Below are 15,183 nucleotides of genomic sequence, written 5' to 3'. Positions count from 1 at the left end.
GGAGACAGAGGTGATGTGATAGTAGAAGCAGGTACATCTACAAGGTGCATCAAGGATTACTGGCAGCCGCCAGAAACTAAACGAAGACTTATGAGTCAAAAAGGAATAGAGATGAAAATTTCAGAAAGGATATAAAAACTGAAGAACCAAAAAATGAATAAATAAACCTGCAGTTTGGGTGGGGATCCCTGCTTCTTTGGTGGAGTAGTTATGTGCCCATGTCCAAACTCAATTTCTTTTCTATAAAATGAGCTCTTACTGATGCCTCTAAAAATTCAAACTGCCAGCGAGTTTTTGCCGACTCATAGGACAGGGGAGAATTGCCCTTGTGAGTTTCTGAGACTTAGCTGGAGTAGAAAACACTATCTTTCTCCCATGGAGTGGCTGGTGGTTTCAAACTACTGACCTTGCGGATCTCAGCCCAATGCTTAACCACTGCAACACCAGGGTTTGTAATGATGCCTATCTTGTAGGAATTATGGTGCTGGCGAAGAATATGGAAAGTACCTTTTGGCTAAGATCAAGTGTCGTACCATGGACTGTCAAAAGAACAAACAAATCTGTCTTGGAAGAAGTACAGCCAGAATACTCCTTAGAGGCAAGGATACATGGTGAGATTTGGTCTCGTGTACTTTGGACATGTTGTCAAGAGAGACAAGTCCCTGGTGAAGGATATCATGCTTGGTAACCTAGAGGGGAAGTAAAATAGAGGAAAGACTTCAACAAGATAGATTGGCACAGTGAATTCAAGCATAGGAACAATTATGAGGATGGCGCATGACCAGACAATGTTGTACATAGGATCTGTTGTATGTTGTACATAGGATTCTGTTGTACATAGGATCACTGTGAGTCAGTACCTAATGACAACATGAAGATTATTTTTAATTTTGTTTTTTTATTAAAAGATCATTTTATTGGGGGCTCTTACAACTCTTATTACAATCCATACATCAATTGTATCAGGCATATTTGTACATATAAATTTTTATTTTCATATCTCACACCAACCGCTATCTCCCTTCCCCCATGGTTTCTGTTGTTCTTCCCCCTGGAGGGGTGTGTGGTTACTTGTCAATCATTGTGATCAGTTCCACCTTCCTCCCCTCCTCTCCCAACCTTCTCCCTCCCCTTCTGGTATCGCTATTCCCAGTTCTGTTCCTGGATTCCATGAGGAAGATTATTTAATAGGAATATTATTCAGACTTATGCACCAACAACTACAGCCAACGATGTAGAAATGAAAGATTCTCAGTTTCTGCTGGAAATTTATCAAACATGCAATCACAATACATTAATAATTATTGGTGATCTGAATGCAAAAGGATAAGTAGCTAGAAAATGTGGCCTTGGTGTGATTCAAATGATGTGAGATTGCATGGTAGAATTTTGAAAAGCCAACGACTTTAATTACTACTAATACCCCCTTTCAACAACATAAATGATGACTATCTTTTGCCCTCGACAGATGGAACACATAGTAATAAAATCGGCTACATATGTGGAAAGTGGGGATGGAGAACCACAATATCATCAGCCAAAAGTAGGCCAGCCTCCGACAGTGGGGCAGAGCACTGATTGCTGCTCATGTGCAGCTTCAAGTTAAAGCTGAAGAAAATGAAAACAAATTCACGGAGCCAGTTTATCCCACTTGAACTTAGAAACGACATTAAGAACAGATTGGATATAGTGAACTCTAATGACGAAAACCCAGAAGAGCTGTGGGATGGTATCAAGGACATAATACACGAAGAAAGCACACACTGAAGAAGAAAGGAAAGAGAAGATCACAATGGGTGTCACAAAAGACTCTAACTTGTTCTTGAACATAGAGTAGCTAAAGCAAATGGCTAAAGCTACTTACCTGAGTAGAACAGATGATTTCACAAGGCTGCCCAGGACACAAATATTATAATGAAATGTGCAAAGACATGGAGTTAGAAACCAAAAGCTGAAATAACGAGAAAAAAATAAGAAGCTTTGAGTTGCAGTGTTGAAGGAGTCCGTGGGCAAAATGCTGAATGGTGCAGAAAGCATCAAAACAAGATGGAAGAAATACACAGGCACTGTTCCAAAATTAATTGGCCTGCATTCAACCATTTCCAGAGGATATCGCATGATCAGGAGCAGATGCTATTGAAGGAAGAAGTCCATGCTACACTGACCTTGTTTAAAACAAGACTACAGGAACTGACAGAATACCAACTGAGATATTTAATCAAATGAAACCAATTCTAGAAGTGCTCATTTATTTATACCAGCGGTTCTCAACCTGGGGTTGCAATCCCTTTGGGGGTCAAATGACCCTTTCACAGGGGTCACCCAATTCATAACAGTAGCAGTGAAAATAATTCTATGGTTAGGGGGGTCACCGCAACATGAGGAACTGTATTAAAGGGTGGCAGCTTTAGGAAGGTTGAGAACCACTGATCTATACCAAGAAATTTAGAAGACAAAGACTGGAAGAGATCCATATTTATATCCCTTCCAAAGAAAGCTGATCCTTCAGAATGTGGAAGTTATCAAAGAGAATCATTAATATTACACACAGTAATGTCATATTGAAGATAATTTTAAAATAGTTACAATCGTACATCAGTGAGGAACTGCTAAAAAATCCGAGCCAGAATCAAAAGAGGACGTCGCACAAACTTCTCATTGCTGATGTCAGATTAATCATGTCTGAAAGTACAGAATAGCAAAGATAATTAATTACCTGTGATTTGTTGACCATGCAAAAGTATTTGACTGTAAATTATAAGGAATTATGGACAACTTTCTGAAGAATAGGAATTTCAGACCACTTAATTGTGTCATGTGGAATCTGTACATAGACCAAGAGGAAGTTATTCAAACAGAACAAGGAACACTTCATAGTTCAGAATCAGAAAAGAGATGTCGGGGTTGTATCCTTTTACCATACTTGTTCAGTTTGTATCCTGAGTTTAATCCAAGAAGCTGAACTCTAAGAAGAATGCAGCATCAGGATGGGAGGAAGACTTATTGATATAGTTAAAGTTTATTGTGCCAACCTGGCCAATAAACACATGTGGGGTTAATTGAAGAGCAGAAAGATAAATGGCTCGGTGAGCCTCACCTTTCTAGTTCTTGGGTCTCTTGCTTTCTGATGGTCAGACCAGGGTGCAGCTGCCCTACCAGTTCCCTGCTCCAGCTGGCAAAGCTTACTTTCTGCAAAATGTCCCCAAGGAGAAGCCCCATGGACTTACCCTGATGCAGCCCTGGGTGCTGGAGCAGCTGTGTGGAGACCCCTGCGAATGCTGAGATGCTTACACATTCACTGATTTGGCTTTCCTCCTGCAGTTGGCATCATTGCATGTGTTTTGTGAGAAGGAGGAGGACTTTGTGGATTGGTGTTGGACATATGGGTTATTGTTGGACTTGTGGGCTTGGGCAGCACTGGGTTGGGATGTTTTCTTGATGTGTACTTAACCTTTATATAAACTTTATCCTATGCATGAGTTTCTGTGGATTTGTTTCTCTAAAATGCCCAGACTATCACAGTTATTAACCTGCGATAGATAACACAACCTGACTTGCTGAAAATGAAGAGGACTTAAATTACATATACTGGTGAAAATCAAAGAGTACAGTATAAACTTCAGTGTCACTATACCTCAACATAAAAAAAAAATACTCCAGATATGTTAGCAGGAGAGACCAGTACCTAGAGAAGGACATTGTGCTTGGCAGAGTGAGAAAAAGTGGATTGACATCATGGCTGCAGCATTGGGCTAAATCATGGCAATGATTATGAGATGTCTCAGAACTGAGTAGTATTTTGTTACCTTGAATATGGAATCACTATGAGTGAAAACCAACTCAGTATCACCAAGCACCTATGAAGCCAGTAGTTTACCTTTGTATAGCCCCATTAATATCTGTAATCAATTGCATATATTGGCTGGACTTGGTCCATGATACTGTCAAAAATTTTAATTCCTGACAAAATTTTTGAGGATCTCTGTAAATATCAGGAAATTCTTTAACAATGGATGAAAGTCCACTTTAATCTAGAGGGCATCTTCATCCCCATCCTGCACCCCATCCCTGGACACTTTGAATGACATTTTAATTATTGGTTTTGCCTCATTACTTGATCTTCCTCTCCTCATGAAAAAAAAATAGGGGATTTCTGACAAAACATTATCAAAAAGGTAAGAAATGAAGGATAAAAAGAAGCAACCTTGAAAAGAGAAATAGAGGAGTTCAGAGTGACAGGAGAAGTTTAGCACAGCAGTTTTAAATTTGCTTTCTTGCCTTAAAACAGTGCTTACATCAAAGCAAATTAGCCTAAATTTTCTGTATATACTGCACTGAAAAGTTAATTTAGTGAGTTCAAAACTTTTCTAAGGGCACTTGGAGTTGGGTTTTTCTATGATCTTTTGAGGTGACATGCCTAATTTTACCAAAGGTCTATACATTTTGGAACTTGCTGCCCCTTTAAATAAATTCAAGGAAGACGTTTGTACAGAAGTTATATTTTTTGTCTATTTTGTGGTGAGTTTATTACATGAAAATTTTCTTTTTGAAAAATAATTTTATTCGGTGCTCATACAATTCTTTTCACAATCCATACATATATCAGCTGTGTAAAGCACATTTGAACATTCGTTACCCTCATCATTCTCTGAACATTTGCTCTCCACTTAAGCCCCTGGCATCAGCTCCTCATTTCCTCCCTCCCTCCCCGCTCCCACCTCCCTCATGAACCCTTGATAATTTATAAATTATTATTTTGTCATATCTTACACTGTCTGACATCTCCCTTCACCACTTTACTGTTGTCCATCACCCAGGGAGGAGGTTATATGTAGATTCCTGTAATCAGTTCTCCCTTTTTACCCCACCCTTCCTGATATTGCCACTCTCAGCACTGGTCCAGAAGGGATCATCCCTGTGTTCCTATCTGTACCAGTGTACATCCTTTGGTCTAGCCAGATTTGTAAGGGAGAATTGGGATCATGATAGTGGGGTGGCGGGAGCATTTAGGAACTAGAGGAAAGTTGTATGTTTCATCATTGCTACACTGCACCCTGCACACGAAAAATTTTCACCAAAATATTGTTTGTGACAGACCACAAACAAAAAATAAGAGAAAACTGGAAACTTCAGTACTACCCTAAAAGAAATCCCTATAGTAAACCTCATTTTATTAAAGCAAAATAAAAGTGATTATTGAAAGCTTGATGTGCACAAATGAAAAAATAGTTTGTGTAGTGAGCTTTTTGTAATTTTGGCCGCTAGGTGGCAGATTTATCTAATCACACATTAAAATGGGTCAAGTTGGTGCTGGAAATAAAACTATGGAAAGCACTTAGAACAAATGGAAGATAATGTTTAAAAGACAGATTGAGGATCCTGACACTTTCAGGGTCTGATTAAAACCTAATGTAGAATGCTTTCATAAGGTTGGGCTGAATTAGCTTAAACCAATATGGTTTTGGTTGCATAGTCATTTATGCAAATAGCAGAGAGCTGCTTGCTCTTGTCTGGCCCGCATAAAATTAGCCTAAACACATGAGTCTTTAACTTGTGCCCCTTGATATTGCAATTTTTAAGAACTGAAAACACATCAATAGTTAGCCATTTCAACCATGGATTGGAAATAGGACTCACACGTATTCAGTCAGTAGGTCGGAACTTGATAACACCCAAACTGCAGTTAAAAAACACAAACCAATTTTTTTTCAGTGGTGAATGGAAAAGCAAAAATGGAAAATAACTCTTAACTCACAGAAGCCTACAATGCTCAGGACTCAGTCTTGGAGTACTTGCCTCCAGACAGGTTTCCAAGTGGGTCCAAGAAAGTGGAAGGGTTCAAGGGGCCCTGGTTGCTGCTGACTCTGTTTTTTCAGCTTTTTGTGGTCTACTTGGAAAGACATTTCAAAGCATACTGAGTATGCCAAATGTAATAGAGAAAAGACTAACTGTTAATGGAATATCCAGGAGAGTTGAAGTAATAGGTAGAGGGAACCCTGCAAACCTCAAGTGAAGCCGCAAATCCAAGAGAGCAGGTATATGAATCATACATATTATGTTGTGCATGGAATTACAAAATACAGCATTCTGGTTAGTTTATTGAGATCTATTAAAGGTGGGACAAATCAAAGTGTGATTTTGAGCATTGTTGATTATATTAATGTGCCTATAATAGACTGATTTGATGTTTTAGAGAATAGGATATTAAAAATTACCTTGCCCAAGACATATAGCTTCATGGAGATCTGAAACAAAGACTTTTGATAAGGTATCCTTTACAAACTCCATGCTGCATCATTTCTGTTATTAGCCTGACCACAGAGGAAAACATGTCTTTAATTATAAGATTGATTCCGAAAGAGCCGGTCTTAAATCTGTGAGGAAGTTATGCTGAGCCATCAGTGGCATCGCTCATCCATTTTGCCTGAGGTGAAATGTCTCTCTTGATTTTGTATCCATGTCAATCCTAACTTTCTTCTGATCTTACCTATGATTATTATATGTGAATTAAATTAGCACTAGATATTTTTAACAATCTAAGTAGCATCTTTTTGCCTTTTAAAATAGCTTTTAAAATTCATTTGGATCTAGAGCAAGGGTGGAAGGATCCAAGAATAGTTACTTTCATCTTTAAAAAATCAGTTGTAGAATCTCCACTTCTTTAGAAAGCAAGTAGTACCTTTATGTATCAGGGAAGTCAACTGAAAAGTTAGAAAGACCAGGTAGTAAGCTATTGGCGAATTTCAAGTGAGAAGTAAGGAACCTAAACTAAGGCATTGGCTATAGAAATGGAGAAAAAAATTTTAGATTAAAAAATTTTAGAAATTGATATAAGGCTTTGTGCTTGAATGTTGAAGGTAATAAAAGGAAGGAGACTAGGTAATTCTCAGAATTTTCTAATCTTGGAGAACAAAGCAGGTTTAAATGAGATGATGTGGGCTAGGCCATGTAACTGTTGAATACCCAAGACATAGAGAGCCAGATCGTTCCAGTGGGGTCACCTGTCCTACTTTCTTCTTTGTTCCGTGTCTTCATAATTAGGAAGATATTACCTACATAATGAACCCCCTCTAGAACACGTCTTAAGGCACAGAATGTCCTCTCGGTGTTATATTTAATTCTAAGCTCTTGCTCTTTCTTTCGTTAGGTACTAAGTCCCTATAGTGCAGGCACTCTTTTTTGTTATTTTATTCATCCTTGCCAAATTTCCAGTATTGGCAACCTGGTTCAGTACTTGGATGTGCTTAGCAAATATTGGTCGAAGGAATGACTAGTCTTTAGGATTGCTATAATTAATTACATATTCTTTGCCCATTTTTATCAAACCTTGATACTTACTACCTATGTGGTTCCCTTGCAGAATGAGAAGACTTTGGGACATTCCATGAGCCATTTGAGTAACATTTGTAAGGTATAGTGCCACTATCACATTGATTTTATAATCTGGATCTGTTCTATTGTGTGTTTTCATACTTTGTTTTAAAGATGTAAAGTGCTTGATTCATGTCGTTAATCTTCTCTTTAGAAATAACTAGGTGTGTGGCAGTTGTTTTCATATTGAGACATTAGTGTACATTAGGAAGAGTGACTTAAAGGAGAAAAATCCTTTCATTTCAGTATAAATTATATACTTTGGAGAAAAAAGAAATCTCAGTCACCTAGAGAATCTGTTACTTCAAAGAGGAATACATTTGTCTTAAAATAAACAGGAAATAGACTATTATGACTTATATAATCAAGGAATTATATGGTTCACATGAGAAGATGTTTGGAGGTAAGTGGGTCAGAACTGATAAAGTACCTCAAAAAAGTCACCAGGAGCACAGGTGACCCCCATTCTCTCTGTGCCATTATCATTCACAACCTTATCAGGAGTGATGAAGGATGGAGGGCTCTCTCAGCTGAGACTGTCCCTTTTTAGCAAGAGAGTTAAAGCTTTCCCAAAAGCTACACCCATCTGGCTGAGTTCTGTATCATTGGCCAGATTAGATCACAAGCTACCTCTGGCTGGAGGGGAGCTATGTAATGGAACATTGTGTGGCATCAGCCAGCCAACTTTCCGCATCTGCCACACTTGTGGTCACTTAGGTAGTCTACTAGGAACACAGCAACTTCTAGGGTGACCAAGGAGCCAGCAGACAACACCCCTCATGTGTGCGTCCGCTCTTCACCTAACACTGTGCTACTCAGCTCTGACTTGGACTCAACCCGGTATCTGAAAAGATTTGAACAATGTAACAAACTGGTACTGTTCATTTCTACATTTACATACTAGATAGAGAATCATTCCCTAAGGAAGAATTTATTAACTGACTGTCTTTAGAAGCTGTTTGAGGTGGACAAGGTCTAATAAAGGAGAGCTTATGGAAGGAGGCATTCAAATGAAGCCTGGGTGCAGCAGCTGCCCTAAGACAAAGTTCAGAAGGCAGGAGTGGGAGAGCATATGGGCTAAGTGATATTCTTGAAGAGTTCTCTGCTAATTCTGGGCTTCTTCCCTCTCCATATGAAATTGGTGATCAGTTTTCCAATTCTTTGAAGAAGGTTGTTGGTATTTGAATCAGAATAGCATTGAACTTGTAAAGTGTTTTGGGTAAGATTGTCATCTTTACTATGTTAAGCCTTCCCATCCATGAGCAGGGCATGTTCTTCCATTTGTGGAGGTTGCTTTTAGTTTCCTATAGTAGGGTCTTGTAGTTTACCTTGTACAGGTCTTTTTTTTTTTTGGTTAAATGTATTCCTAGATATTTCAGTTTGTTCTTAGCTAATGTGAAGGGTACTTCTTTCTTGATTTCCTCTTCCATGGTCCTGTCTGATGTGCATAGAAAACCTACCAACTTCTGTTTGTTGATCTTGTATCCTGCCACTCTTCCATATTCCTTTATCGCTGTAAGTACTCCTGTTGTGGAGCTTTTGGGGTTATCAATGTACAGGATCATGTCATCCGCAAATAGCAATAATTTCACCTCCCCCTCTCCCATTTGGATCCCTTCGATGTCCTTCCGCTGTCTTAAGTTGTTAGCTAGAACCTCCAGAATGATATTGAATAGAAGTGGGGACAAGGGACATCCTTGTCTTGTACCCTTTTTCACTGGGATTGTTTTTGTCTTTTCTCCATTAACTGTGTTGGTGGCCGTTGGCTTTTCATAGATAGGTTGTGTCAGCTTGAGGAATTTACTTTCCATTCCTATCTTTGTGAATGTCTTAATTAGGAATGTGTGTTAGATGTTGTCAAATGCTTTTTCTGCATCTATGGATATTATCGTATGTTCTATTATCCTTTTTCTTCTTGATGTGGTGTATAATATTGATGGATTTTTGGATGCTAAACCATCCCTCCATCCCTGGGATGAATCCTACTTGGTCGTGGTAGATGGTATATGTTATATACTTTCGTATTCTATTGGCCAATATTTTGTCAGGATTGTTGCATCTATGTTCATTAGATATATTGGTTTGTAATTCTCTGTACCTGTGGGGTCTTTGCCCTGTTTGGGTATCAGAGTTATGCTGACTTCCTAGAATGAGCTTGGGAGTTTGTCATCCTTTTCTATGCTATGAAATACTTTGTGGAGGATCAGGGTCAACTCTTCCCTGAATGCTCGGTAGAATTCATCTGGCCCGGGGGCTTTTTTTGTTGGTAGCTTCTTGATGACCCTCTCTATTTTTGCTTTCATTATGGGTTTGTCGAGGTTCTTGACCTCTATCTGAGATAATCTAAGGAGGGATTGTTTTTCCAAGTATTTATGCATGTCTTCCACGTTTCTGAATTCATTAGAATACAGACCTCCATAGTATTTTTTCATTATCCTTTTAATCTCATTGGGGTCTGTTGTAATTGCCGCTGTTTCATCCCTCATCCTGGCTATTGATGTTTGATCCTTCCTATCCTTGGTCAGATTCGCCAGCGGTCTATCTATTTTGTTGATCCTTTCAGAGAACCAGCTTTTAGCTGCATTTATGTTTTGCGCCGTACTCTTGTCTTCCCATGTGTTTAACTCTTCCCTGATTTTTATTATTTCTTTTCTCTTGCTATTGTAGGGGTTGTTCTGCTGACTCTGTTCTACTTGTTGGAGGTTTTTGGATAATATATCTGTCATAAGCCTCTCTTCTTTTTTCATATATGCATTTAATTATATCAAGCTACTTCTGATAACTGCCTTCACAGTATCCCATAAGTTTTGATGCATTGTATTCTTTTTCTCATTAGTTTCTAGAAACTTCCTAATGTCCTCTCTAATCTGGGCTTGTACCCATTCATGTCGCAGGAGATCGTTGTTCCTCCAACTGGTTGCCCTTGCTTTTCTGGACGTCCTTTTATTAATCTCCAGCTTTATAGCATGGTGATCTGAGAAAGAGGTGCGGATAATATCTATGTGTTTGAATTTACTCAGGCTTGACTTGTGTCCCAGCGTGTGGTCTATTCTTGAAAATGATCTATGTGTGCTTGAGAAGAATGTGGTTCTTTTGGATGGAAAGCTCTATAAATGCCTTATCAGGCCCAGTTGCCTAATTACATCTTTTAGCTCTATAGCCTCTTTGTTGAGCTTCTTTCCCAATGATCTGTTTTTCTCTGATAACGGAGTGTTAAATTCAAGTACTATGATTGTTGAATCTGTGATTTCTTTTATCATCTTTTAAAGAGTTTGACGAAATTTGCCGCACCATTGTTGGGTGCATAAATATTCAATATGCTAACTGGTTCTTGGTTTACTGAGCCTTTGAGCATTATGTAGTGTCCCTCGTCTCCCTTTATGGTTTGAACCTTGAGGTCCATTTTGTTGCATATTAAGATCGCCATCCCTGCTTTTTTTAAGTTGCCATTTCCTCCAACCTTTTATTCTTAGCTTATTTTTGTCTGTGTGCTTAAGATGTGTCTTACAGACAATAGATTGATGGATTATGCTTTCTGAGCCAGTCCGCCAGCCTTTTTCTTTTAATGTATGAATTGAGTCCATTGGAATTCAGAGTTATTATCACAATCTGTGGATTATAGTTGTCATACCCTGTCTTGTGTTTTGGGTGTTTTCCTATCTCCCTTCATATGAGTGTGCTGTGTTTGACTGAAGAGTTTCTATATTGTCTTTTTTTACCTTTGAGATCCTTGTAATTGTTGCTGGCATGTTGGCTTCTAGATGTAGATGGGTTATATGGTGGTCACCTGTTTGTTCTTAGTGGAGAATGATCCTTTGGCCATAATAAGTCAGCCAGTGTCTTCCTCAGGGTAGGGTGTTTTGCAGAATATTCTTTGAGTCTTTCCATGCCCTGGAAGATGCTTATTTCCTCATCTATCTTAATGGATAACTTGGCAAGGTAAAGGATTATGGGGGAGGGTTTTTTTTTTTTCATTCAGCTTTTGGAAGATGTTGCTCCCCTCTCTCCTCCTCTTCATGATATCTGCTGATAGGTCTGAGCATATTCTTACCTGAGCTCCTTTGTATGTGACTATCTTCGTTTCTCTTGCTGCTCGTAAAATTTTCTCTTTCTCCTTGAAGTTGGATATATTTACTATTAAATGTCTTGGCATGTTCCTCCTTGGGGTCTAGTCTAGCTGGCGTTCTTTCTGCTTCCTGTATGAGTTCCTGATTCTCACTGCCATGGTAAGTGGTGTTGATATAGGGCTCTTGAGCCAGGCTGTGTAGGGGGGAAAATGCTCGTCAGATGGAGCATGCACTCCCCAAGTCCCTGCAGGCCTGTAGTGTGTTAATTCGAAGGCAGAGGCTACACAGGCAGGAGACGCATTTCAGCAGTGAGCCTCCTGCACCCGCCAAAAAGGCTGGGGCAGCTAGGGGTGCTGTGGGTAATTTCAGCAGCAGTGCCCACCTCCTATGCTGGCAGAAAAGGGCTGGGGCAGGCAGGCTTAGAAGCTGGCGCTGGGTACCCCGCAGGACACCGCAGTGGCATGAGCCCGCCAGAGTGGACAGAGATGGCTCTGGCGGAATCGCAAAGCCATATCATTAGGCTCCTTAGCAGGCAGGAGCTCTTTTCGTTTGAGCTGCCAGTGCTGTGAACAGTGCAGGGTCCCACAGTTGTGTTGGCTGAGCCAGGAACAGACAGCAATGGTTCCGGCGGAAAACAGGGCTGTGATGGCAGCCCTCCATGCTGGCAGGAATGTACTGGGTCAGGCACATGTAGCGCTCCAGCTCCCAGCGCAGTGAACGGCGCAGGGCCTACAGTGGCACGGGCCAGCCTGAAGTGGCTCTGGTGGAACCTTAGGGCTGTGGGTAGAAGCGGGATAGACCCTGGCAACGGGTGCGTGCTCGCCGGACGTGCCCAGCACTGGCAGCTGAGAGTGCGCTGCAGTGCAGCCTCCCAGGCAGGGAGCCATAGCGAAGCTGATGGGAGCAGGCGGGAAAATAGGGATACCGGTGGTGGGTTCTCAGGCAGTAAAGGGGGTTGATCGTCCCCAGTGCAGGTCACCCAGCCAGCCACCGGTAGATTGCAGGTCAGTTACCGAGGCTCTGGGTGAATGGTGGGTGAATGGAGGGAGGGACTCGAGCCCAAGGGTGGATCGCTGCCATGTGGGGAGAGGAAACGGCGGGAAAGGGAAACTTCTCTCCTAGTCGGTCCCACAAGTGGGCAGCTGAGTCTAAGCAGAGCAGCCAAACAACTGCTGGCGTGGAGACCCGGCCTGGGGGTGGAGTGGGTCTGTCGCTGATCGTGGCAGCGGTGGCGGCGCTAGCTGGGGTCCCTCAGCCTGATGAGCTGATATGTCCCAAGAATCAGAACCTGGATAACTGAGAAATTGTTGGATCAACCTATTCACAATCTTTTCTTCCACTAACCAATTATACTTATACTATAATTAACATTTATTTGAACTGATCATCATTAAAAACTACCTGGACATAGGGCTTTAGGTCTACTTTACTTAAGGCTATGATCTATTGCTATCTTAGTGGAAAGTATTATTATTCATTGTGATTTTATGTCAACTTGAAGATGTATGAAAGTGTAAGAGTATAATCCAACCTGTTTACCTCCTAGGAGGTGTTGCCTTTTTATAACTGGGGGAAACTTGGAACCTCTCTCTCTCCTGCCCACACCTCCCCCTTCACTTTCCTGCTTGCTGGGACTCTGCTGTTAACCTTGAGAGCTGTTGGCACCCTGCCATGTTTCTACCCACCAACTTCAGACTCACTTGACTCTACATCCTCTGGTGGTGCCTATGATCATTCCGCTTCCCAGTTCACCATTCTGCATCACCAGTGTGTGGCTGCGTGAGTCTGACAGGGATTTATGGACTATCATTGGACACATTTGCACTGGGCTGGGGTACCTTCTTGAAGTCAGGTTGTTTCTTAATATAAAGCTTTTTCTTATACATAAATGAGTACCACTGATTTTCTCTAGAAAACCTGGCCTGACACATAGAGTAGTTTGTGATAGTTTACCAGCCTTTTTCTGTCATATGAATAAACTCCCAAAATTTGATTCAAGTTTTAAAAACATTTGTTTATTGTCTTCTACACTAAAAAAAATGAAGATCACTTCCTTTCAAACTTTCTGTAATTTACTGCACTCTCTCAAGTAAACCTTCACTACTTTTTGCCTTCTGGTATAATTAGACATTCTGCTTTAAGACAGACTGCTTTTTTTTTCCATACAAAAACTTTTTGGGGATTAATGTATTTACATAAGTACATAACTCTGTTAATACCTCTATCTTTAGCTTTGCTTCCTAGAACCTTCCTCTGTTTTCTTTAGCCTCCTCCTGCCCCACCATCACGTTCCCCCTTCTTCCACCTCTCAGTGCTTCCTCTCAGCTAGATTGCTGTTGCTCGAATACCTACAAGATCTCTATAACCTCTTAGTTGTTGGTTTTAATTCCCTAGTTATCCCCCTGTCTGTGGCATTGTTTGCTCACCACACCCTTCTCCCTACCACCTTCTCTCCGCAAGACCCTCCGGGATGTTGGCCCCAATGCTTTCTCCCCAGGCTTGCTTCCCATGCCTGTCTTATATAAGTAGGCAAACCAACAATGTCCTAGGAAAACAATAAAACAAATGATTGAAAAAAGAAAAGGAAAAAAGTGAGAAAAAAATAAAAACAAAAAAATACATAATTCCTGGTCTGTCTTCTGGCCTTCATGAATCTCTCCACCCTGGTCCTGGGGAAGTTCCGGGGGCTGCCCCTCCTGGCCCAAAGTCTATTTGGGGGGCTCTTTTAGGTCTTTGTGGATTGGCTTTGCTCCTATTGCTGATCTGTTATATACTCTCTTCTTGGTTTGTCCCACTTCAGGGGATTCAGACCACGCTATCTTCCCACCGTGTGTTCCCATTGTTGTCCTCAGTTGCAGTCCAGTCCAGTTAGGGTACAACATGTCTTCAGTTGTTGCCGCCAACACGGATCTGTATTGCCACCAACACCCTACAGTCCTCTCTGTGCCTTAGCAGCTCTGTGCAGGGACATCCTCCTTTGGGCTTGGTGTGCCAGTAAGGAGTCTAGGCTGACTATTCCTCTCTCTTTTTCCTTCTTGGTTTGCTTCTGTGTGGGGGTAAGTCAGCTCCTTCCGCCGCCTGAAGGTTTAGTGTTGTTCTCTGTCGCACATACTTCTAGGGAAGGGGTCAGATTGATTCTAGTTGGGGCCGGCCCTGTAATCCAATCTTTTCATGAAATGGAGATATCAGCCTATGTACATATATTTATAAGGCAATACACAGAGGCTGCGTACGGGCCTTGGGTCTCAGCTCATGCCCTCCCTAAATACAAGAACACTTTGCTCTAACAACCTGGCATTTTGTGATGCTCAACACCCCGCCCCACCCCCTGGCTCCCATGTACATGATCACTGAAGACAAGCTGGATGCATAAGCAAATGCGGTGAAGAAAGTGGATGGTGCCCAGCTATTAAAAGATACAGCATCTGGGGTCTTAAAGGCGTGAAGTTAAACAAGTGGCCATACAACAGTGAAGCAACAAGCCCACATGGAGTAAGCACACCAGCCAGTGTGATCATGAGATGTCATCGGGACTGGGTAATGGGCATCAGAAGATTCTCAAAACAAACAGCAAATAAACAAACAAAAATATGTTGTTGGGAATAAGGGGGATCAGAGTGGAGACCCAAAGCCCATCTGTAGACAATGGAACATCCCCCCACAGAGGGGTCTCAGGGAAGGGATGAGTCAATCAAGAGTGCAGTAGAGCACCTATGGATCACATAATATACCTCTGGTTCCTTGA

The 15,183-nt window shown here is 41.2% G+C and overlaps 1 protein-coding gene across 6 annotated transcripts in view; it reads left to right on the top strand.

Annotated features, from left to right (window-relative positions):
- Positions 1-15,183, top strand: part of MARCHF8 (membrane associated ring-CH-type finger 8) — a 121,743-nt gene that overhangs the window by 87,707 nt on the left and 18,853 nt on the right. For 4 of the 6 annotated variants that reach the window (XM_075564162.1, XM_075564157.1, XM_075564158.1 and 1 more), the window contains one exon: positions 7,361-7,411. The exons of 1 other annotated variant lie outside the window; for it this stretch is intronic. In XM_075564162.1, coding sequence (XP_075420277.1) covers positions 7,361-7,411 — 51 coding nt within the window. Of the gene's footprint in view, positions 1-473; positions 612-7,360; positions 7,412-15,183 lie in introns of all 6 variants that reach the window. One more of the 6 variants, XM_075564161.1, reaches the window with a different exon arrangement.

Source organism: Tenrec ecaudatus, chromosome 12 (assembly GCF_050624435.1).
Source record: "Tenrec ecaudatus isolate mTenEca1 chromosome 12, mTenEca1.hap1, whole genome shotgun sequence".
Lineage (NCBI taxonomy): Eukaryota > Metazoa > Chordata > Mammalia > Afrosoricida > Tenrecidae > Tenrec > Tenrec ecaudatus.
The sequence above is the reverse complement of the archived record's forward strand: the minus strand, read 5'-3'. Positions and strand labels throughout refer to the sequence as shown.